The sequence below is a fragment of the Hyla sarda genome, chromosome 12 (assembly GCF_029499605.1).
Source record: "Hyla sarda isolate aHylSar1 chromosome 12, aHylSar1.hap1, whole genome shotgun sequence".
Classification (NCBI taxonomy): domain Eukaryota; kingdom Metazoa; phylum Chordata; class Amphibia; order Anura; family Hylidae; genus Hyla; species Hyla sarda.
This window is the reverse complement of record NC_079200.1, coordinates 37,645,467-37,672,549: the sequence shown is the minus strand read 5'-3', so window position 1 is coordinate 37,672,549 and position 27,083 is coordinate 37,645,467. Positions and strand designations below refer to the sequence as shown.

Sequence of the window (27,083 nt, the reverse complement as noted above, 5' to 3'; positions counted from 1 at the left end):
TCATAACACAATCATTGTGTGACCTATTGATCCTGAATCATAGAGCGACTGGTACCACCTGTCACTTCCAGTCACCCATGACCAATGACAGCCAAGATACCTTATCCATAGATGTGTAGACGGGTAAAGGTGAGCGGATGGGTAATATGATTTGTGTGTGTTCCAAGCTGAGATTATTTAATCACACTGTCCCTTTACTTATTCATTCTTGCCTCTTCAGGGCAGCTGTTAATGGGCACAAAGACCATATTTCTCTAGAAAATGCTGAATGATGACGCGATAAGTCGCTGAAACTAGGATAACAGATGGATTGTCTGCTCAAGCCCCAGGAAAAATTTTGTGGATGGGATACCTACTGTCAGATAGATCAATGATGCACACTAAGCACAGCTGGAATTTAACCTGTAAAATACTGGCAATTATGGCAATTTATCAGTTAAAATAGATTAAGAAAAATTTAGTGATGAATTTACATTGAGTTTGTTGATGATGACAAATTAACACTGAAGAAAATACAGTAAAAGGCTATTTTATATTTAAAGGAGATGTCTGGTACATACTATTCCTATTCCATCCTGCCCGGCTGCAAAAAAAGAGAAAATAAACTTTCATTTACCTTCCTATGTTCCCCCGGAGCTCCGCAACAGCTGATCGGTCGGCAGGGCTGTCTACTTCCTACTTCCCTTAGCCCGGGACGTCACACGGCGCTTCAGCCTATCACTGGCTGAGGCGGGACATTATTGCGGCCAGTGAAATGCCCATAATGCGCCCGGGGGATTGCTTCACTCCCCCTTCGAAGTTTTCCGAAGCTAGAGCGGGGAGGAGCAAGGGCAGAGGCCGAGATCGCACATCTGCAGGACATAAGCAACGCCCCTTGGGTTCAGAAATCTCACTTCACAACCCCCGCTCTTACATTACACAAGAAGCAGGGGGAGAGCGGGGACGTATACAGCTCTGTACACAGCTCCATACACAGCTCCATCCCCCGCACATAGCTCCATACACAGCTCCTATTACTCCATATAACCTTCCAATATCTCCTCCCATTACTTCACATAACCTCCCCTATATCTCCTCCTATTACTCCATATAACCTTCCTATATCTCCTCCTATTACTCCATATAACCTTCCAATATCTCCTCCTATTACTCCATATAACCTTCCAATATCTCCTCCCATTACTTCACATAACCTCCCCTATATCTCCTCCTATTACTCCATATAACCTTCCCTATATCTCCTCCTATTACTTCACATAACCTCTCCTATATCTCCTCCTATTACTCCATATAACCTTCCAATATCTCCTCCCATTACTTCATATAACCTCTCCTATATCTCCTCCTATTACTCCATATAACCTTCCAATATCTCCTCCCATTACTCCATATAACCTCTCCTATATCTCCTCCAATTACTCCATATAACCTCCCCTATATCTCCTCCTATTACTCCATATAACCTCCCCTATATCTCCTCCTATTACTCCATATAACCTTCCCTATATCTCCTCCTATTACTTCACATAACCTCTACTATATCTCCTCCTATTACTCCATATAACCTTCCAATATCTCCTCCCATTACTTCATATAACCTCTCCTATATCTCCTCCTATTACTCCATATAACCTCCCCTATATCTCCTCCTATTACTCCATATAACCTTCCAATATCTCCTCCCATTACTTCACATAACCTCTCCTATATCTCCTCCTATTACTCCATATAACCTTCCAATATCTCCTCCCATTACTCCATATAACCTTCCAATATCTCCTCCTATTACTCCATATAACCTTCCAATATCTCCTCCATTACTCCATATAACCTCTCCTATATCTCCTCCTATTACTCCATATAACCTCCCCTATATCTCCTCCTATTACTCCATATAACATCTCCTATATCTCCTCCTATTGCTCCATATAACCTCCTCTATATCTCCTCCTATTACTCCATATAACCTCCTCTATATCTCCTCCTATTACTCCATATAACCTCTCCTATATCTCCTCCTATTACTCCATATAGACTCCCCTATATCTCCTCCTATTACTCCATATAACCTCCCCTATATCTCCTCCCATTACTCCATATAACCTCTCCTATATCTCCTCCTATTACTCCATATAATCTCCTCTATATCTCCTCCTATTACTCCATATAATCTCCTCTATATCCCCTCCTATTACTCCATATAGACTCCCCTATATCTCCTCCTTTTACTCCATATAACCTCCCCTATATCTCCTCCTATTACTTCATATAACCTCCTCTATATCTCCTCCTATTACTCCATATAACCTCCCTATATCTCCTCCTATTACTCCATATAACCTCCCCTATATCTCCTCCTATTACTCCATATAACCTCCCCTATATCTCCTCCTATTACTCCATATAACCTCCTCTATATCTCCTCCTATTACTCCATATAACCTCCTCTATATCTCCTCCTATTACTCCATATAACCTCCTCAATATCTCCTCCTATTACTCTATATAACCTCCCCTATATCTCCTCCTATTACTCCATATAACCTCTCCTATATCTCCTCCTATTACTCCATATAACCTCCTCTATATCTCTTCCTATTACTCCATATAACCTCTCCTGTATCTCCTCCTATTACTCCATATAACCTCCCTTATATCTCCTCCTATTACTCCATATAAACTCCTCTATATCTCCTCCTATTACTCCATATAACCTCCTCTATATCTCCTCCTATTACTCCATATAATCTCTCATGTATCTCCTCCTATTACTCCATATAACCTCCCCTATATCTCCTCCTATTACTCCATATAAACTCCTCTATATCTCCTCCTATTACTCCATATAACCTCCTCAATATCTCCTCCTATTACTCTATATAACCTCCCCTATATCTCCTCCTATTACTCCATATAACCTCTCCTATATCTCCTCCTATTACTCCATATAACCTCCTCTATATCTCTTCCTATTACTCCATATAACCTCTCCTGTATCTCCTCCTATTACTCCATATAACCTCCCTTATATCTCCTCCTATTACTCCATATAAACTCCTCTATATCTCCTCCTATTACTCCATATAACCTCCTCTATATCTCCTCCTATTACTCCATATAATCTCTCATGTATCTCCTCCTATTACTCCATATAACCTCCCCTATATCTCCTCCTATTACTCCATATAACCTCCCTTATATCTCCTCCTATTACTTCATATAACCTCCTCTATATCTCCTTCTATTAGTCCATAAAACCTCCTCTATATCTCCTTCTATTACTCCATATAACCTCCTCTATATCTCCTCCTATTACTCCATATAACCTACCCTATATCTCCTCCTATTACTCCATATAACCTCCTCTATATCTCCTTCTATTAGTCCATATAACCTCCTCTATATCTCCTTCTATTACTCCATATAACCTCCTCTATATCTCCTTCTATTACTCCATATAACCTACCCTATATCTCCTCCTATTACTCCATATAACCTCCCCTATATCTCCTCATATTACTCCAAATATCCTCCACTATATCTCCTCCTATTACTCCATATAACCTCTCCTGTATCTCCTCCTATTACTCCATATAACCTCCTCTATATCTCCTCCTATTACTCCATATAACCTCTCCTGTATCTCCTCCTATTACTCCATATAACCTCCCTTATATCTCCTCCTATTACTTCATATAACCTCCTTTATATCTCCTTCTATTGGTCCATAAAACCTCCTCTATATCTCCTTCTATTACTCCATATAACCTCCTCTATATCTCCTCCTATTACTCCATATAACCTCCCCTATATCTCCTCATATTACTCCAAATATCCTCCACTATATCTCCTCCTATTACTCCATATAACCTCTTCTGTATCTCCTTCTATTACTCCATATAACCTCCTCTATATCTCCTTCTATTAGTCCATATAACCTCCTCTATATCTCCTTCTATTATTCCATATAACCTCCTCTATATCTTCTTCTATTACTCCATATAACCTCCCCTATATCTCCTCCTATTACTCCATATAACCTCCCCTATATCTCCTCATATTACTCCAAATATCCTCCACTATATCTCCTCCTATTACTCCAAATATCCTCCACTATATCTCCTTCTATTACTCCATATAACCTCCTCTATATCTCCTCCTATTACTCCATATAACCTACCCTATACCTCCTCCTATTACTCCATATAACCTCCTCTATATCTCGTTCTATTAGTCCATATAACCTCCTCTATATCTCCTTCTATTACTCAATATAACCTCCTCTATATCTCCTTCTATTACTCCATATAACCTACCCTATATCTCCTCCTATTACTCCATATAACCTCCCCTATATCTCCTCATATTACTCCAAATATCCTCCACTATATCTCCTCCTATTACTCCATATAACCTCTCCTGTATCTCCTCCTATTACTCCATATAACCTACCTTATATCTCCTCCTATTACTCCATATAAACTCCTCTATATCTCCTCCTATTACTCCATATAACCTCCTCTATATCTCCTCCTATTACTCCATATAACCTCTCCTGTATCTCCTCCTATTACTCCATATAACCTCCCTTATATCTCCTCCTATTACTCCATATAACCTCCCCTATATATCCTCCTATTACTCCATATAACCTCCCCTATATCTCCTCCTATTACTCCATATAACCTCCTCTATATCTCCTTCTATTAGTCCATATAACCTCCTCTATATCTCCTTCTATTACTCCATATAACCTCCTCTATATCTCCTTCTATTACTCCATATAACCTACCCTATATCTTCTCATATTACTCCAAATATCCTCCACTATATCTCCTCCTATTACTCCATATATCCTCCCCTATATCTCCTCCTATTACTCCATTTAACATCCCCTATATCTCCTCCTATTACTTCATATAACCTCCCCTATATCTCCTCCTATTTCTCCATATAACCTCCCCTATATCTCCTCCTATTACTCCATATAACCTCCCCTATTTCTCCTCCTATTACTCCATATAACCTCCCCTATATCTCCTCATATTACTCCATATAACCTCCCCTATATCTCTTCATATTACTCCATATAATCTCCCCTATATCTCCTCCTATTACTCCATATAACCTCTCCTATATCTCCTCCTATTACTCTATATAACCTCTCCTGTATCTCCTCCTATTACTCCATATAAACTCCTCTATATCTCCTCCTATTACTCCATATAACCTCCTCTATATCTCCTCCTATTACTCCATATAATCTCTCCTGTATCTCCTCCTATTACTCCAGATAACCTCCCTTATATCTCCTCCTATTACTCCATATAACCTCCTCTATATCTTCTTCTATTAGTCCATATAACCTCCTCTATATCTCCTTCTATTACTCCATATAACCTCCTCTATATCTCCTCCTATTACTCCATATAACCTACCCTATATCTCCTCCTATTACTCCATATAACCTCCTCTATATCTCCTCCTATTACTCCATATAACCTACCCTATATCTCCTCCTATTACTCCATATAACCTCCCCTATATCTCCTCATATTACTCCAAATATCCTCCCCTATATCTCCTCCTATTACTCCATATAACCTCCCCTATATCTCCTCCTATTACTCCATATAACATCCTCTAGATCTCCTCCTATTTCTCCACATAACCTCCCCTATATCTCCTCCTTTTACTCCATATAACCTCCCCTATATCTCCTCCTATAACTCCATATAACCTCCCCTATATCTCCTCATATTACTCCATATAACCTCCCCTATATCTCTTCATATTACTCCATATAATCTCCCCTATATCTCCTCCTATTACTCCATATAACCTCCCCTATATCTCCTCCTATTACTCCATACAACCTCCCCTATATCTCCTCCTATTACTCCATACAACCTCTCCTATATCTCCTCCTATTACTCCATATAACCTCTCCTATATCTCCTCCTATTACTCCATATAACCTCCCCTATATCTCCATCTATTACTCCATATAACCTCCCTATATCTCCTCCTAATACTCCATATAACCTTTCCTATATCTCCTTCTATAACTCCATATAACCTCCTCTATATCTCCTCCTATTACTCCATATAACCTCCCTATATCTCCTCCTATTACTCCATATAACCTCCCCTATATCTCCTCCTATTACTCCATATAACCTCCCCTATATCTCCTCCTGTTACTCCATATAACCTCCTCTATATCTCCTCCTATTACTCCATATAACCTCCTCTATATCTCCTCCTATTACTCCATATAACCTCCTCAATATCTCCTCCTATTACTCTATATAACCTCCCCTATATCTCCTCCTATTACTCCATATAACCTCTCCTATATCTCCTCCTATTACTCCATATAACCTCCTCTATATCTCCTCCTATTACTCCATATAACCTCTCCTGTATCTCCTCCTATTACTCCATATAACCTCCCTTATATCTCCTCCTATTACTCCATATAAACTCCTCTATATCTCCTCCTATTACTCCATATAACCTCCTCTATATCTCCTCCTATTACTCCATATAATCTCTCCTGTATCTCCTCCTATTACTCCATATAACCTCCCTTATATCTCCTCCTATTACTTCATATAACCTCCTCTATATCTCCTTCTATTAGTCCATAAAACCTCCTCTATATCTCCTTCTATTACTCCATATAACCTCCTCTATATCTCCTCCTATTACTCCATATAACCTACCCTATATCTCCTCCTATTACTCCATATAACCTCCTCTATATCTCCTTCTATTAGTCCATATAACCTCCTCTATATCTCCTTCTATTACTCCATATAACCTCCTCTATATCTCCTTCTATTACTCCATATAACCTACCCTATATCTCCTCCTATTACTCCATATAACCTCCCCTATATCTCCTCATATTACTCCAAATATCCTCCACTATATCTCCTCCTATTACTCCATATAACCTCTCCTGTATCTCCTCCTATTACTCCATATAACCTCCTTTATATCTCCTCCTATTACTCCATATAACCTCTCCTGTATCTCCTCCTATTACTCCATATAACCTCCCTTATATCTCCTCCTCTTACTTCATATAACCTCCTTTATATCTCCTTCTATTGGTCCATAAAACCTCCTCTATATCTCCTTCTATTACTCCATATAACCTCCTCTATATCTCCTCCTATTACTCCATATAACCTCCCCTATATCTCCTCATATTACTCCAAATATCCTCCACTATATCTCCTCCTATTACTCCATATAACCTCTTCTGTATCTCCTTCTATTACTCCATATAACCTCCTCTATATCTCCTTCTATTAGTCCATATAACCTCCTCTATATCTCCTTCTATTATTCCATATAACCTCCTCTATATCTCCTTCTATTACTCCATATAACCTCCCCTATATCTCCTCCTATTACTCCATATAACCTCCCCTATATCTCCTCATATTACTCCAAATATCCTCCACTATATCTCCTCCTATTACTCCATATAACCTCTCCTGTATCTCCTCCTATTACTCCATATAACCTACCTTATATCTCCTCCTATTACTCCATATAAACTCCTCTATATCTCCTCCTATTACTCCATATAACCTCCTCTATATCTCCTCCTATTACTCCATATAACCTCTCCTGTATCTCCTCCTATTACTCCATATAACCTCCCTTATATCTCCTCCTATTACTCCATATAACCTCCCCTATATATCCTCCTATTACTCCATATAACCTCCCCTATATCTCCTCCTATTACTCCATATAACCTCCTCTATATCTCCTTCTATTAGTCCATATAACCTCCTCTATATCTCCTTCTATTACTCCATATAACCTCCTCTATATCTCCTTCTATTACTCCATATAACCTACCCTATATCTTCTCATATTACTCCAAATATCCTCCACTATATCTCCTCCTATTACTCCATATATCCTCCCCTATATCTCCTCCTATTACTCCATTTAACATCCCCTATATCTCCTCCTATTACTTCATATAACCTCCCCTATATCTCCTCCTATTTCTAAATATAACCTCCCCTATATCTCCTCCTATTACTCCATATAACCTCCCCTATTTCTCCTCCTATTACTCCATATAACCTCCCCTATATCTCCTCATATTACTCCATATAACCTCCCCTATATCTCTTCATATTACTCCATATAATCTCCCCTATATCTCCTCCTATTACTCCATATAACCTCTCCTATATCTCCTCCTATTACTCTATATAACCTCTCCTGTATCTCCTCCTATTACTCCATATAACCTCCCTTATATCTCCTCCTATTACTCCATATAAACTCCTCTATATCTCCTCCTATTACTCCATATAACCTCCTCTATATCTCCTCCTATTACTCCATATAATCTCTCCTGTATCTCCTCCTATTACTCCAGATAACCTCCCTTATATCTCCTCCTATTACTCCATATAACCTCCTCTATATCTCCTTCTATTAGTCCATATAACCTCCTCTATATCTCCTTCTATTACTCCATATAACCTCCTCTATATCTCCTCCTATTACTCCATATAACCTACCCTATATCTCCTCCTATTACTCCATATAACCTCCTCTATATCTCCTCCTATTACTCCATATAACCTACCCTATATCTCCTCCTATTACTCCATATAACCTCCCCTATATCTCCTCATATTACTCCAAATATCCTCCCCTATATCTCCTCCTATTACTCCATATAACCTCCCCTATATCTCCTCCTATTACTCCATATAACATCCTCTAGATCTCCTCCTATTTCTCCATATAACCTCCCCTATATCTCCTCCTTTTACTCCATATAACCTCCCCTATATCTCCTCCTATAACTCCATATAACCTCCCCTATATCTCCTCATATTACTCCATATAACCTCCCCTATATCTCTTCATATTACTCCATATAATCTCCCCTATATCTCCTCCTATTACTCCATATAACCTCCCCTATATCTCCTCCTATTACTCCATACAACCTCCCCTATATCTCCTCCTATTACTCCATACAACCTCTCCTATATCTCCTCCTATTACTCCATATAACCTCTCCTATATCTCCTCCTTTTACTCCATATAACCTCCCCTATATCTCCATCTATTACTCCATATAACCTCCCTATATCTCCTCCTAATACTCCATATAACCTTTCCTATATCTCCTTCTATAACTCCATATAACCTCCTCTATATCTCCTCATATTACTCCATATAACCCCCCTATATCTCCTGCTATTACTCCATATAACCTTCCAATATCTCCTCCCATTACTCCATATAACCTCCCCTATATCTCCTCCTATTACTCCATATAGACTCCCCTATATCTCCTCCTATTACTCCATATAACCTCCCCTATATCTCCTCCTATTACTCCATATAACCTCTCTTGTATCTCCTCCTATTACTCCATATAACCTCCCTTATATCTCCTCCTATTACTCCATAACTCCATATAACCTCACCTATATCTCCTCCTATAACTCCATATAACCTCCTCTATATCTCCTCCTATTACTCCATATAACCCCCCTTATGTCTCCTCCTATTACTCCATATAACCTCCTCTATCTCCTCCTATAACTCTATATAACCTCCCCTATATCTCCTCCTATTACTCCATATAATCTCTCCTATATCTCCTCCTATTACTCCATATAACCTCCCCCTATATCTCCTCCTATTACTCCATATAACCTCTCCTATATCTCCTCCTATTACTCCATATAACCTTCCCTATATCTATTAATATTACTCCATATAACCTCCCCTATATCTCCTCCTATTACTCCATATAACCTTCCAATATCTCCTCCCATTACTCCATATAACCTCCCCTATATCTCCTCCTATTTCTCTATATAACCTCTCCTGTATCTCCTCCTATTACTCCATATAACCTCCCTTATGTCTCCTCCTATTACTCCGTAACTCCATATAACCTCCCCTATATCTCCTCCTATTACTCCATATAACCTTCCAATATCTCCTCCCATTACTCCATATAACCTCCCCTATATCTCCTCTTATTACTCCATATAGACTCCCCTATATCTCCTCCTATTACTCCATACAACCTCCCCTATATCTCCTCCTATTACTCCATATAACCTCTCCTGTATCTCCTCCTATTACTCCATATAACCTCCCTTATATCTCCTCCTATTACTCCATAACTCCATATAACCTCCCCTATATCTCCTCCTATTACTCCATATAACCTATCCTATATCTCCTCATATTACTCCATAACTCCATATAACCTCCCCTATATCTCCTCCTATTACTCCATATTTCCTATCCTATAGCTCCTCCTATTACTCCATACAACCTCCTCTATATCTCCTTCTATTACTCCATATAACCTCCCCTATATCTCCTCTATTACTCCATATAACCTCTCCTATATCTCCTCCTATTACTCCATATAACCTCACCTATATCTCCTCCTATTTTTCTATATAACCTCTCCTGTATCTCCTCCTATTACGCCATATAACCTCCCTTATGTCTCCTCCTATTACTCCATAACTCCATATAACCTCCCCTATATCTCCTTCTATTACTCCATATAACCTATCCTATATCTCCTCCTATTACTCCATATACCATCCCCCATATCTCCTCCTATTACTCCATATAACCTCCTCTATATCTCCTCCTATTACTCCATATAACCCCCCTTATATCTCCTCCAATTACTCCATATAACCTCCTCTATATATCCTTCTATTACTCCATATAACATCTCCTATATCTCCTCCTATGACTCCATATAACCTCCCCTATATCTCTTCCTATTACTCCATATAATCTCTCCTATATCTCCTCCTATTACTCCATATAACCTCCCCTTATATCTCCTCCTATTACTCCATATAACCTCTCCTATATCTCCTCCTATTACTCCATATAATCTCCCCTATATCTATTAATATTACTCCATATAACCTCCCCTATATCTCCTCCTATTACTCCATATAACCTTCCAATATCTCCTCCCATTACTCCATATAACCTCCCCTATATCTCCTCCTATTTCTCTATATAACCTCTCCTGTATCTCCTCCTATTACTCCATATAACCTCCCTTATGTCTCCTCCTATTACTCCATAACTCCATATAACCTCCCCTATATCTCCTCCTATTACTCCATAAAACCTATCCTATATCTCCTCCTATTACTCCATATACCATCCCCTATATCTCCTCCTATTACTCCATATAACCTCCCTTATATCTCCTCATATTACTCCATAACTCCATTTAACCTCCCCTATATCTCCTCCTATTACTCCATATTTCCTATCCTATAGCTCCTCCTATTACTCCATATGACCTCCTCTATATCTCCTTCTATTACTCCATATAACCTCCCCTATATCTCCTCTATTACTCCATAAAACCTCTCCTATATCTCCTCATATTACTCCATATAACATCCCCTATATCTCCTCCTATTACTCCATATAACCTCCTCTATATCTCCTCCTATTACTCCATATAACTCCTCTATATCTCCTTCTATTACTCCATATAACCTCTCCTATATCTCCTCCTATTACTCCATATAACCTCCCCTATATCTATTAATATTACTCCATATAACCTCCCCTATATCCCCTCCTATTACTCCATATAACCTCTCCTATATCTCCTCCTATTACTCCATATAACCTCCCCTATATCTGCTCCTATTACTCCATATAACCTCTTCTATATCTCCTCCTATTACTCCATATAACCTCCCCATATCTCCTCCTATTACTCCATATAACCACCCCTATATCTCCTCCTATTACTCCATATAACCTCTCCTATATCTCCTCCTATTACTCCATATAACCTCTCCTATATCTCCTACTATTACTCCATATAACCTCCTCTATATCTCCTCCTATTACTCTATATAAAATCCCCTATATCTCCTAATATTACTCCATATAACCTCCCCTATATCTCCTCCTATTACTCCATATAACCTCCTCTATATCTCCTCCTATTACTCCATATGACCTCTCCTATATCTTCTCCTATTTCTCCATATAACCTCCACTATATCTCCTCCTATTACTCCATATAACCTCCTCTATATCTCCTCCTATTACTTCATATAACCTCCCCTATATCTCCTCCTATTACTCCATATAACCTCCCTATATCTCCTCCTATTACTCCATATAACCTCTCCTATATCTCCTCCTATTACTCATATAACCTCCCCTATGTCTCCTCCTATTACTCCATATAACCTCCCCTATATCTCCTCCTATTACTCCATATAACCTCTCCTGTATCTCCTCCTATTACTCCATATAACCTCCCCTATATCTCCTCCTATTACTCCATATAACCTCCCCTATATCTCCTCCTATTACTCCATATAACCTTCCCTATATCTCCTCCTATTACTCCATATAACCTCTCCTATATCTCCTCCTATTACTCCATATAACCTCCCTTATATCTCCTCCTTTTACTCCATATAAATTTTCCTATATCTCCTCCTATTACTCTATATAACCTCTCCTATATTTCCTCCTATTACTCCATATAAATTCTCCTATATCTCCTCCTATTACTCTATATAACCTCTCCTATATCCCCTCCTATTACTCCATACAATCATGTCTGTATCTCCTATTGTTACCCCATATAACCGTATCCTATGACTCTTACCATGTGCCAATGGCATCAGTGACTTTGAGGGATTATTGGATCATAGTTCAGCACCATGAATGGATCATCATTCAGGAACATGGATGGATCATAGTTTAGGATCATGGTTGGATCTGTATACAGATTCTGAGTGGTCTTCTTTCCTTTATATCATTATTTTTTTTATGTCTGCCTTTAACAATACATGTTCTTGTTAGTTTTAATCCTTAACGTGGTGTGAGGAAAGAATATACAACAACCGACGCACGTACTATCATAAACCAGTGGAAGAAGCACTGAACAGAAGATCCAATTTTTTTTGCCATATGGATGCACTATAGTTCAGCACCATGGATAGTGGATGTGACTAGCTCATTCTCTTTAAGTCGGAAGTATCTGAAGTGTAAAGTGTACTAAACTATGTATTCAATATATAGTCCTATTTCACATATATATATATATATATATATATATATATATATATATATACATATATATATATATATATATATATATATATATATATAAATATTATACATACATTTACATATATAATTTAAGCAAAACACTTAGCAAAACTCCTAAAGCTAAATAAAACAACACAGCAACAGAAGAAACTTTACAGTTATTCATAATGGCATGCTTATGTGGAATACTCAGCTCCTATCAATTGACAAAGAATCAATGACAACATGATCCTGGGTGTGGTTATATAATACAAAGAAGATATAGAGGAGGTTATACGGAGTAATAGGAGGAGATATAGAGGTTATATGGAGTAATAGGTGGAGATATAGAGGAGGTTATATGGAGCAATAGGAGGAGATATAGGGGAGGTTATATGGAGTAATAGGAGGAGATATAGAGGAGGTTATATGGAGTAATAGGAGGAGATATAGAGGAGGTTATATGGAGTAATAGGAGGATATATAGGGGAGGTTATATGGAGTAATAGTAGGAGATATAGGAGAGGTTATATGGAGTAATAGGAGGAGATATAGGGGAGGTTATATGGAGTAATAGGAGGAGATATAGGGGAGGTTATATGGAGTAATAGGAGGAGATATAGAGGAGGTTATATGGAGTAATAGGAGGAGATATAGAGGAGGTTATATGGAGTAATAGGAGATATAGGAGATGTTATATGGAGTAATAGGAGGAGATATAGGAGAGGTTATATGGAGTAATAGGAGGAGATATAGGGGAGTTTATATGGAGTAATAGGAGGAGATAAAGGGGAAGTTATATGGAGTCATAGGAGGAGATATAGGGTAGTTTATATGGAGTAATAGGAGGAGATAAAGGGGAGGTTATATGGAGTAATAGGAGGAGATATAGGGGAGGTTATATGGAGTAATAGGAGGAGATATAGGGGAGATTATATGGAGTAATAGGAGGAGATATAGGGAGGTTATATGGAGTAATAGGAGGAGATATAGGGGAGGTTATATGGAGTAATAGGAGGAGATATAGGGGAGGTTATATGGAATAATAGGAGGAGATATAGGGGAAGTTATATGGAGTAATAGGAGGAGATATAGGGGAGGTTATATGGAGTTATAGGAGGAGATATGGGGAGGTTATATGGAGTAATAGGAGGAGATATAGGGGAGGTTATATGGAGTAATAGGAGAAGATATAGGAGAGGTTATATGGAGTAATAGGAGGAGATATAGGGGAGGTTATATGGAGTAATAGGAGGAGATATAGAGGAGGTTATATGGAGTAATAGGAGGAGATATAGGAGAGGTTTTATGGAGTAATAGGAGGAGATATAGGGGAGGTTATATGGAGTAATAGGAGGAGATATAGGGGAGGTTATATAGAGTAATAGGAGGAGATATAGGAGAGGTTATATGGAGTAATAGAAGGAGATATAGAGGAGGTTATATGGAGTAATAGGAGGAGATATAGGGGGGTTTTATGGAGTAATAGGAGGAGATATAGAGGAGGTTATATGGAGTAATAGGAGGAGATATAGGAGAGGTTATATGGAGTAATAGGAGGAGATATAGGGGGGTTATATGGAGTAATAGGAGGAGATATAGAGGAGGTTATATGGAGTAATAGGAGGAGATATAGGGGGGGTTATATGGAGTAATAGGAGGAGATATAGAGGAGGTTATATGGAGTAATATGAGGAGATATAGGAGAGGTTATATGGAGTAATAGGAGGAGATATAGAGGAGGTTATATGGAGTAAAAGGAGGAGATATAGAGGAGGTTATATGGAGTAATAGGAGGAGATATAGGAGAGGTTATATGGAGTAATAGGAGGAGATATAGGAGAGGTTATATGGAGTAATAGGAGGAGATATAGGGGAGGTTATATGGAGTAATAGGAGGAGATATAGGGGAGGTTATATGGAGTAATAGGAGGAGATATAGAGGAGGTTATATGGAGTAATAGGAGGAGATATAGGGAGGTTATATGGAGTAATAGAAGGAGATATAGGGGAGGTTATATGGAGTAATAGGAGGAGATATAGAGGAGGTTATATGGAGTAATATGAGGAGATATAGGGGAGGTTATATGGAGTAATAGGAGGAGATATAGGGGAGGTTATATGGAGTAATAGGAGTATATATAGGAGATTATATGGAGTAATAGGAGGATATATAGGGGAGGTTATATGGAGTAATAGGAGGAGATATAGGAGAGGTTATATGGAGTAATAGGAGGAGATATAGGGGAGGTTATATGGAGTAATAGGAGGAGATATAGGAGAGGTTATATGGAGTAATAGGAGGAGATATAGAGGAGGTTATATGGAGTAATAGGAGGAGATATAGGGAGGTTATATGGAGTAGTAGGAGGAGATATAGGAGAGGTTATATGGAGTAATAGAAGGAGATATAGGGGAGGTTATATGGAGTAATAGGAGGAGATATAGGAGGGGTTATATGGAGTAATAGGAGGAGATATAGGGGAGGTTATATGGAGTAATAGGAGGAGATATAGGGGAGGTTATGTGGAGTAATAGGAGGAGATATAGGGAAGGTTATATGGAGTAATAGGAGGAGATATAGGGGAGATTATATGGAGTAATAGGAGGAGATATAGGAGAGGTTATATGGAGTAATAGGAGGAGATATAGGGGGAGGTTATATAGAGTAATAGGAGGAGATATAGGAGAGGTTATATGGAGTAATAGGAGGAGATATAGGGGGAGGTTATATGGAGTAATAGGAGGAGATATAGGGAGTAATAAGTGATATAGGGAGAGGATATATGGCATAATCTAAAGTGAAAATTGAGAAGCTATACGGTTGAATTTGAGGAGACATACAGTAGGTTGTTATATGGAGTAATTGGAAATCTAAGTTACATTGGGAAGTTCTCTAGAGCGGTAGGTGAAGTTTATACTTTTGTATTCTTCTTATTTGTTAGTAGAATAGTTGCTTTTATTATCTGATCCCTGTTGTTATACATGAACTCTACACATGGAAGGAAAATAAATGACAACCACATGATGAAGTAAATGGAACCTAATAGCCGCACACAATGGCTGGAGATAGAGATGCTCCTGATACTGGGTAATACTACCTTACAGTCACTAATTCGTCCATAAGCAAACAAAGGCAAATGTCTCTGCACTGCTCTCTAACGTGCGCTCTGCATTAACCAATTACCTCCTATCTCCAATGATAAAATGCCAAAATAATTGAGTTGTAAAAGCAAGTTACTCCCCAATCCTGAAGGTTAATAGACAGTCTATACCTCACCCACGCATACCTCCACCCCTATACCTCCTTCTAGATTTGTACCCCCTCCCTCCCACCCCATACCAGATACCACAATAGCCAACTCATTGATCAATCAGAGATGAGTAAGTGTCTATTCATAGGGGAAGGAGCTGGAAAGTTTGATGGGGAGGAGGAGCTGACTTATTCTCCTGCCATCACAAGAGATATAAACCCACAGAGGGATCACAAGACAAAGCAGAGTCTCCTTAGCTGCCAGCAAACAGCAAGACGTGTTGGAGCATCTTCACCTGTCGGCACAGTCCTCTCCTTCCATCACACAGTAAGTAGAAGCAACAACGACATGTTAGATATGTAATGTCCTATTAGATATCCTCATAGTGTAGTCACTCACCCCATTTAGATTGTACTATAATAGTTTTTATTGTAATGACTGCTTTAGATATTATTCATACTTGCTAGAACATTGATGGTGGTACCATCTTACCTGTCATTGACGTTGACTTGGAAAACTCAAGTTGGTATCCGATGTTGGGAATATGTATGTTCTGGATACTTCAAAGTCCTTAGTGATGGAGCAAGGTAGGCTGTATGTAGAAGGGTCGGTCAAGAAGGAATTTGTTGTTTTTTGACTTTCTTGAGTACAGAATGAAGATCTCAGTAACTTCTTATCGGAAAGACGCAACGTTTTGTAGGCAAGAGGAAGCCATGACAATAGTTGTCTCCATCTTTTCAGATATCCCTGCAGGCAGTTATGGCATGTATATGAAGAGTATAGATCGGTGGTCTCAAACTATGATCTTCCAGATGTTGAAAAACTTCAACTCCCAACATGCCCGGACAGCCGTTGGCTGTCCGGGCATGCTGGGAGTTGAAGTTTTGCAACATCTGAAGGGCTATAGTTTGGGACCACTGGAGTAGATTGTCTTATTATCAACACCATGTTGTTTAAAGGGGTACTCCGGTGAAAAACTATTTTTTTTTTAAATCAACTGGTGCCAGAAAGTGAAACAGATTTGTAAATTACTTCTATTTAAAAAATCTTAACCTTTCCAGTAATAATCAGCTGCTGTATGCTCCACAGGAAGTTCTTTTCTTTTTGATTATTTTTTTCTGTCCAACCACACTGCTCTCTGCTGACACCTCTGTCTGTCTCAGGAACTGTCCAGAGCAGAAGCAAATCCCCATGGCAAACCTCTCCTGCACTGGACAGTTCCTGAAATGGACAGACGTGTCAGCAGAGAGCACTGTGGTCAGACAGAAAGAACTTCCTCTGGAGCATACAGCAACTGATAAGTACTGAAAGGATTACTACTTTTTATTAATAATAGAAGTAATAGAAGTAATTTAGAAATCTGAGCAGCAACAGGAGAAATTAGTCCAGCGAAATGATGTATGGTGCCAAAACGAATTCTTCTTAATTATGATAAAAGCCAGCAAACAGGAACACACATGGACAATGTGACGCGTTTCAGGAGCTGTAGTGCACCCTTAGTCGTACATGTACGACTAAGGGTGCACTACAGCACCTGAAACGCGTTACATTGTCCATGTGTGTTCCTGTTTGCTGGCTTATATCATAATAAAGAAAACATCGTTTTGGCACCATACATCTTTTCGCTGGACTAATTTCTCCTGTTGCTGCTCTGCTTTGTGTGCCTGCCATAGCACAGTCCGTGCGAAAGAACCAATGCACAGTGAGCTGGATTTCTTGTCTACTATATCTTATCTAGAAATCTGTTTAACTTTCTGGCACAAGTTGATTTAAAAAAAAATAATGTTTTTCACCAGAGTACCCCTTTAACATTACCATGTAGTTCCCCAGATACGAAGAAGAACTATCTATTTCATCTATCTAGTTCATCTATATTTTTTGAGTTGTTCAGGGTGTGTGGGTACTACTGTTGAAGAAGTCCTTCGTAGAGAAAGGTTCCGTAAAGTAATAGGGACATTTATAGAGTTAGGTTATATAGAGTGATAGAAGGGCATATGGGAAAGGTTATTTGGAGATACGGAGTAAAAGAACGAGATTTAGGGAAGGTTATGTAGAGTGAGGGATATTGAGAAAAGTTAGAACCATTTTTTTTGGGGGGGGGGAATAGAATAAAATAAAAATTGGGTGTTTTACACATCATTATCAACTAATGTAGTAAAATTGTAATACTAATTTATTATCTATTCTAGATTATGAGGATGTCTGGTGAGATAAAGTTAGTACAAACAGGATTGACTGAAATAAAAAATATATATATTAAAAAGGCAGTACTCACCTAACTTCTCACATACTGCCACCAGTGGTGCTCAGTCCCCCAATGATCTCACTTTCTGGTACTTATCCTGACAAACAGGTAAAGCCCACACAGCAGATCTTTTCAGTGATTGGCTTTGTGGGTATTTCCTGGATGTCCAGATGGGTACCAGGAATAATTGGAAACTGAGGGAGCCCCCGACAGCAGTCGGTAAGCAGTAAGGTGGACACTGCTTTTTTAATTTTTTTCTTTTTAAAGGGACTGGCTAACCCCTTTAAAGGGATATTCCAGAGGACATGTTAAATAATAAATATTAAAGTAGAACTCTAGGGAAAATTAACTTATCCCCTGTCCACAGCATAGCTGTGACCCCCCACGATCTTCCCGGCTCTCTCACTGAGGAGCACAGTTTGTCTACCGGTAGATGGCACGAGCTCCATTAATTTCTAGGGAGTGCCGGTGATACAGAATGCTGTACTCGGGTCTTTTTGGCACTTCAATAGAAATGAATGCGTGTACCAGCTGCAGCACACGCTCCTCACTGAGTGCCAGGTCCTGTTCCAGAGACCGGTTGGAGCAGTCGGACCCCCTGTGATCAGATGCTTATCCCCTATCCTGTGGATAGGGGATAAGTAATTTTCAGCCACTGCAGCACTGATTGTCTAAGCAGGACGGTCCTTGTGCCGACACCAGCACAAGCAAGTGCTGCACAGTGGGACTAGGCTCAATGTGACCATAATAGCAGTGGGAGGAAGAAAGGAAGGTAAGTTGACATTCTTTTTTTTTTTTTTTTTTGCAGAGGTCCGAGCATAAATATTCCTAAAAAAATATTCTCTGGAATAAGTTAAGGCAAGTGCTTAATTGTCAGTCATTCTGAATGTTTCCCCCCTAAATAGTTGGTAAACTCAAATCATCCGTATTTCAGGTTACTAGAAGTCTTAAATAAGTCATTTACATAGCTTCACCCTTCTAGAATTTTTATGGCAGTCCATGGATTCCATCATGTCCCTGAGTCCAATGTATATTTATGACGAAGCTGAAGCAATGTTGGCTGAGCAAATCACTGGAAGCCTCAAACGACATAACTACATCATTTTTATCATAGAAAATATTTGGGAAATGTACTTGTCATTGAATAAAAGCCAGGTTAATATAGGCTGTAGACTGGTCAATGTTCATCTTCTCATTTCTATAGTTGACCCATGAGACTATTACTTTGCTTTTTTAGCTTCCGAATTGTCATATAAAGTTCAGAAATATAGGTCAACTAGAACCCTCTCCTAGAACATGCCCATAGAACTATATATTGGATTGGTGGTCCATTGCCCTATTTTTGGGACTTAATATGCATGAATATAGTAGTTTCGAGCCTGTAGCTCTCCAGTTATTGCAAGACTACAACTACCAACATTTCCTGACACAGATTCCTTATCCTAGGGATAAAAGTTACCCCTTATCCACAGGATGCTTGACCGCCACAAATTTTATTGTGTATGGGACTTCTGAATGTTGCCAACTAAGTGCTGGACTCTATGTTTGGAAGTCCAGTAGACTATGAATAGAGCAGTGACCGAACATTTACACTACTGTTCCATTGACCTCCAATCTTGGGATTGGTGGGGGCCACAGTTGTCACCCCCCCACTGATTAGCTATTTACCCTCTATCCTGGGGATAAGGGATAACTATTCATCTTTGGATAGCCCTTAGACATCAGAGTACTTAATAAATGCACCCTCTTTCCTTGTTTCTCCAGATGGTAACTTCCTTGAAGATGTGGCCAATGATGGTCGCTGTGGCAGTGTGTGTGTTAATATGTATAGGGTCACTAGTAGAGGGATATCCACCAAAACCAGAATCTCCTGGAGAAGATGCATCCCCGGAGGAAATGAATAAATATTTGACCGCTTTAAGGCATTATATCAATCTGGTGACAAGGCAAAGGTGAGTTATATCATCAGAAATAAAAAAAAGTGTCTTATTTAACCTGTATATAGTTGAAATAATAGACAATTCCTGGTTTTTATGTTTTTCCTCTTTAAATAGAAACAAACAACAGAAAACGTGGTCTCAAATGGTTGGAGGTGCTCAACCCCAAATGCGGTTGTGCATTTATACTGGGGGAGCAGATCCTGCCCTTGTAGTCCGTTGCTAGGGGCGATCCCCAGCATAAAAATGCATACAATGGAGGATGCCTGCAGCGGACTACAAGTGCCACAATAGAATCCTACACCAGATAGACGGTGTGGATGTGTAACAATTAGAATACAATACAGAAATATGGGTGCACTACTGTGGTAGATGTATACAGTGACATTGGTTATCCCTCAACACTGATGTTAAAATTGAGACATTTGCCAATGTATTCTTATATGAAGGACATACCAGAGTCCGTACACCAACGCCAAGGTTTCTCAAAATGGCGCGGGACCTACGCTAATCCTACCTGTGCGTGATAAGCAAAACAGGGGCCAGTGGGCAATTACGGCAGCATTCGGTCGACTCACAACCTCCTCCCAGATACCCTCCAGCGTGACTGAGCACACATACAATGGGAGGAGGGAGGCAAGTCACAAGCCCCATCTGAGTTGGCTAATATAGGTGCATGGCCTCACAGGTGCTACCCTAATGCCGCCTGGAAGATATTCAAGGCGCATTAATTATGGAGTTTACACACCTCCAAGTATAAAATTTATAAATAGACCAACATCACCTATGTCTCTAGGTAGATAAAATGTACCTATCATTTCAATAAACTTTTGATATGTCAAGTGAAGTGAGTATCCATGAGAGTTCTGGTGTTGAGACCTCCTGCCATCATTAAAGGGGTACTCTGCCCCTAGACATCTTATCCCCTATCCAAATGATTGGGCATAAGATGTCTGATCTCTGGGGTCCAGCCACTGGAGACCCCCGCGATCTTGGCTGCAGCACCCCAGACATCCAATGCACAGAGCGAACTTGGCTCCGTGCCAGATGACTAGCTATGCGGGGCGGAGTCTCATGACAACACGGCCATGCCACGCTCGTGATGTCATGGCGACGCCCCCTCAATGCAAGTCTTTGGGAGAGGGCTTGACTGCCATCACGCCCCCTCCCATATACTTGCATTGAGAGGGTGCGGCCGTGATGTCACGAGCCTCCGGCGCTCCACCTGAAACTCTAAAGGAATGCCGGGTGCAGTAGGGAGATCTTGGGGGTCCCCAGCGGTGGGACCCCCGCGATCAGACATCTTATCCCCTATCATTTGGATAGGGGATAAGATGTCTAGGGGCGGATGGACATGCTGCACCCCTTACCTTTGCTCTGCACGCTTCCAGAAGCTAAAGCCAGCAGTATATGGATTTCCACTTCAAGTCCATGAGACGTGCAGCAATTCTGTATGCCACGAGTGTGCTGATAACGGGTAAAGTAAGGACCTGTCCATGCGGAGTGTGATGTTAGTGAGACTAGGATCAGGAGAAGGAGAACAGAGACTATATAGGGGTAGAAGCTAAAATCTTGGCTCTGTTTCGACTGTCATTTGTTATACCATGTAAGAGAGGAAACACATTTTTTTTTTAAGAATAAAGCCATAAATATAACTTCTAGGTATAATAGCATAATAGCCCAGGGCATTTATAGCTTTAATGGCGTTTGTAGCTTTGCCAGTATAGTAGGTGACAATTGAATGCAATAAAATTGAACATAGAAACCCACTCTCATCTCATTGAAGTTTTATTGTACAATAAATCCTAATGCGTATACCCTTATGAGCAGATATGGGAAGAGGGACAGTCCAGCTGACAGTCTGCTTTCTGACCTTCTCTATGGAGACAATGGAAACCACAACAGCAGATCACGGTGAGTAAAGAAGTCACCTATAGACAAAAACACAACAAATCAGACATGTCCAACATGGTAGATTGTAGAACTTGTATAGAGTCCCAATCTCCAACATATAGCTCCACTATACACTGTGGTATAAGTATTGGTCAGCATGACCAACCATTCATCTCAATGGATAGTGGTTCAAGCTTTATTTTCATAAAAATAAATACTTCTCACAGGAAACCATCAATGAGAAACAGGCATGTCCAAAAGAGACAATACCTTCCATTTTGTATAGATATTCATGTTCTTATCACTGTCTCAAAGGTATTACCATGAGTGTGAGTCTCTTGATTCCTCTTATTAATGTCAATGAATTGTTTTATTGTATCTCAGGTATCTTAAAACCTGAAGAGAATGTCCAGGATTAGAAAAACTTTCCCCCCCAAAAAAGCACCACACCGGTACATGGGTTGTGTCTTTGCATTGTTTGACTCCATTGAAGTTGATGGAGGTTTGCTGCAATACCACACACGATCTGTGAACAGGGGTGGCGCTGTTTTTGGAACAATCCTTCTAATCCTGGACTACTCATGTGATGACTCTGCTGTGGTCTCTAACCAGTGGCTTTTTACAAACCATGAGGTTGGAGATCGCTGTATTAGTAGTTATGTTTGGTTCCTGACTCTAGCGATAAGGACTTGAACAGAAACTCAAAATTCATCACCTATCTTAGACATATCCATCACAGTGACGGGTTTTGTCTTTTATGTATAAAGGTGCTCACTGTTAACAATGATGTCATCAGCCATACCACTAAAGTCACTATATTGGCTAGTTTTTTCCCCCGTCTAGTATAGCCAGATATTGAAACCTTTATTCATCTAATCTATTAAGAATTTAGATCATTTATTGTTGCCCCATGGACATAGGCAACAATAGACAGGAGCTGTCTAATTTACATGAATGGGAAAAGTTACTGGGCATCAGGGCCGGTTCTGCCTATAGGCAAAATAGGCAGCCGCCTAGAGCGCCCTCTTGTTGGGGGTGCCACTCTGCCCACTGCTAAAAAAAAAGTTAGTAGCCAGCCAGCATCCGAAGCACCCACCGCTCATCCGAAGCACCCGCCCAGTTAGCACCACCGTCTCTATAATGTTTGTTACTGTGTGTCACCCCAGTAGTAAGGAGATTACATGAGCAGGAGGTTTGTTACAGTGTGTCACAACAGTAGTAAGGAGATTACACGTGAAGGAGGTTTGTTACAGTGTGTGATCCCAGTAGTAAGGAGATTATATGAGGAAAAGGTTTGTTACAGTGTGTCACCCCAGTAGTAAGGAGATTACATGAGGAGGAGGTTTGTTACAGTGTGTCACCCCAGTAGTAAGGTGATTACATGAGGAGGAAGTTTGTTACAGTGTGTCACCCCAGTAGTAAGGTAATTACATGGGGAGGAGTTTTGTTACAGTGTGTCACCCCAGTAGTAAGGAGATTACATGGGGATGGGGTTTGTTACAGTGTGTCACCCCAGTAGTAAGGAGATTACATGAGGAGGAGGTTTGTTACAGTGTGTCACCCCAGTAGTAAAGAGATTACATGAGGAGGAGGTTTGTTACAGTATGTCACCCCAGCAGTATAGTAATTACATGGGGAGGGGGTTTGTTACAATGTGTCACCCCAGTAGTAAGGAGATTTTATGAGGAGGGGGTTTGTTACAGTGTGTCACCCCAGTAGTAAAGAGATTACATGAGGAGGAGGTTTGTTACAGTGTGTCACCCCAGCAGTATAGTAATTACATGGGGAGGGGGTTTGTTACAGTGTGTCACCCCAGTAGTAAGGAGATGACATGAGGAGGGGGTTTGTTACAGTGTGTCACCCCAGTAGTAATGGTGGGCGTATCACAAGGAGGGGGTGGCTGAGCTGTGAGCTTTACCTATAGTTTTCTCTATTTACTGGTGTAATTTTTTTTACTGTATTGCTGCAGACATTACTTTCCAGCAGCCTCCTCCATCTCATCACATACAAAACAGAAAGTCTAAGCTTAGTTTCAGACCTAGTGGCCAGATTGACAACTGCAAGATTTGAGGATTATTTTATGATATAGATCAGTGGCCTCCAAACTTGTGCTTGGAGTTGACATTTTGCAAAAGTTGGAGGTCTGCAGTTTTGAGACCACCAAAAATTCTTACATTTTTTTTTAAGGGGTTACTCCGCTCTCCATTGAGTTCCGAACGCTGTGTGTGGGCTTCCATGTACACGTCTGCCCCCTAGTGACGTCACGGCCTGCCCCCTCAATGAAAGTCTATGGGAAGGGGGCGCAACGGCCGTCAAGCCCCCTCCCTTAGACTTGCATTGAGGGGGCGGGACGTGACATCACATGATGGGGCTTGATGTCATGAGGGGGCGGGCGTGAACAGCATTTGGAACTCAATGTTCCGGATGCTGGGTAGCGGAGTAACCCTTTAACATAAAAACTTGATTAAAACAATAGGCCATTTTATGATGATACATTTCCTGGAAAGCATTGCTACTAAGCTATCAATGATAACTTTCAATATGGAAGAAGGAATAGGGCTAAGGTCAACCCTAATCCTTAATGTTTGCATTTCAGCAAATGTCTAACACTCTATTTCATATTTCCATAGGTATGATGACTCTTCCTACAACTGGTGACCCTCGGACCCTTCCCTCCCCCTCCTTATACCCTGGGTGACTGCTTTCTCACTTTCCCTTCTTTTTATTGTATCAATTATTTTTATGCCATTTTGCATTTTGACTGGTTCCTGTATCTCATCTCTCCGCCCAGCGGGGAGTGTGCAGAGTGGACGGTGCCACCCTTCAGCGGTGTAGAGAACACGTGCGTGTGTGCGTTGTGTGTACACCATCCTACCAGAGCTGCCTCTCCCATGACACGCAGTCTGTGATGTTTGACAAAGAATTCCACTGTGTCCAGAAATAAAAGCAAGTTTAATGGAAGCGAGACCGAGTTTTCAGTGTGTGATTGTCTATTTTATGTCGGTTGTTTTGTGCAATTTATAGAGCTGAAAAAAAATATTAGAAAACATTTAAAAGTGATGGTTGTTATCAGGGGTTTTCTTAGAGAGAACTGGCCTCTGAGGAATTAAAGGGTATTTGCCCCTTGTCCACCATTGGTTTGAGTTCAAGGCATTTTGTCCCAGAATAAGTGATAAGTCTCTTTTTGTGGTAATACCCCAACCAGTCTCAAAAACATTGGTTCCTAACAGTCCAATAGACACTTGAGTGGACTTCGATAAGATGGATTATAAGTTGTGATTCCGGGACAACCCTTTCAAGGATCAGAAATATTTTTTCATGAAAACTATTGGCTGTGATCCTTCTGAGCTCCGGAAAGGAAAGAGTTTAAATAACATACCCATGAGGATCCATAATCCTAAGCTCCCAATTCTTAGCTGTATGTAGGGTTTGCAGTTTTTAATTTACTCCGAAGCACAGGTTCTTTACATTCTTACTTCTCCGTTGGACTGTCCATCAACAGCATGTCAAAAAGAATTACTGCCGTGTTGCTGACAGCTTTAAAGTGGTACTCCACTGGAAAACATTTTTTTTAATCAACTGGTGCCAGAAAGTTATACAAATTTGGAAATTACTTCTATTTAAAAATCTTAATCCTTCCAGTATTTATCAGCTGCTGTATACTACAGAAAAAAAATTCATTTATTTTTGAAAATGTTTCTGTCTGTCCACAGTGCTCTCTGCTGACACCTCTGTCCATGTCAGGAACTGTCCAGAGCAGGAGGGGTTTGCTATTGGGATTTGTTCCTACTCTGGACAGTTCCTCCATATCATCACATACAAAATAGAAAGTCTAAGCTTAGTTTCAGACCTAGTGGCCAGATTGAAAACTGCAAGATTTCAGGATTATTTTATAATATAGATCAGTGGCCTCCAAACTGTGTGCTTGGAGTTGTCATTTTGCAAAAGTTGGAGCTCTGCAGTTTCAAGACCACATAGATCACCAAAAACATTGCTTCGCGGATGGATTGTTGGCAGAAAGGCTAACTAAAAGTGGGAGGAGCAGGAGCATCTGGGGCGACAGAAGGAGGGTATGACACACAGCTCCCTTCAGGTGAGGTGGTGGAGCCTTGACTGGCTGAAAGAGGGAGCGGCGTGCCACTGAGTGATGCAGCAGGCTGGACCACTACATCAGAGCCACGGTTCTCCCAGGCCGCTAGTACACTATTTAGATGCATGTATGCGGTATGCACTGATGAGGGCAGAAAAATGCGCCTAAAAACTCAGTATTTTTGAAAACACCAGCCGGTGATTACTTTTGTCTATCCTTTCACAGTATGCAGGCCCTTCACAGATTAACAGGTACAAAATGGTACACTACTTGGATGTACGTATGCGGTATGCACTAATGAGGGCAGAAAAATGCGCTACAGTACCCTTAAAAATATATATTTTTGTAAAACACCAGCAGTACACAACAGTGCTGCAGCCAAAAAAAGCTGTGTACTAAACACAAAATTGCAAAGACTATCAGGAATGGACACATGAAGCAATTAGCAGTCAGCACTGCAAGCTTGTACCTTTTGGTGGAGTCTGGTCACACTGCTTATTAGCGATCCTCAGCTGTTCTGTGTGGTGCTCAGTCCT

General features: G+C 40.1%; 1 protein-coding gene across 2 annotated transcripts; it reads left to right on the top strand.

Annotated features, from left to right (window-relative positions):
- On the top strand, positions 1-25,416 carry PYY (peptide YY). Of its 2 annotated transcripts, XM_056549324.1 has the most exons (7): positions 1-129; positions 221-404; positions 16,531-16,709; positions 20,392-20,579; positions 22,395-22,478; positions 25,088-25,151; positions 25,249-25,416. In XM_056549324.1, the coding sequence occupies exons 2-6, from the start codon at positions 344-346 to the stop codon at positions 25,113-25,115; spliced, it is 540 nt and encodes a 179-aa protein (XP_056405299.1). In that variant the 5' UTR covers positions 1-129; positions 221-343; the 3' UTR covers positions 25,116-25,151; positions 25,249-25,416. The 2 variants fall into 2 exon arrangements, with proteins under 2 accessions (XP_056405299.1, XP_056405298.1); XM_056549323.1 differs by having other exon boundaries at positions 25,088-25,416.
- Positions 25,417-27,083: the final 1,667 nt, after the last annotated feature.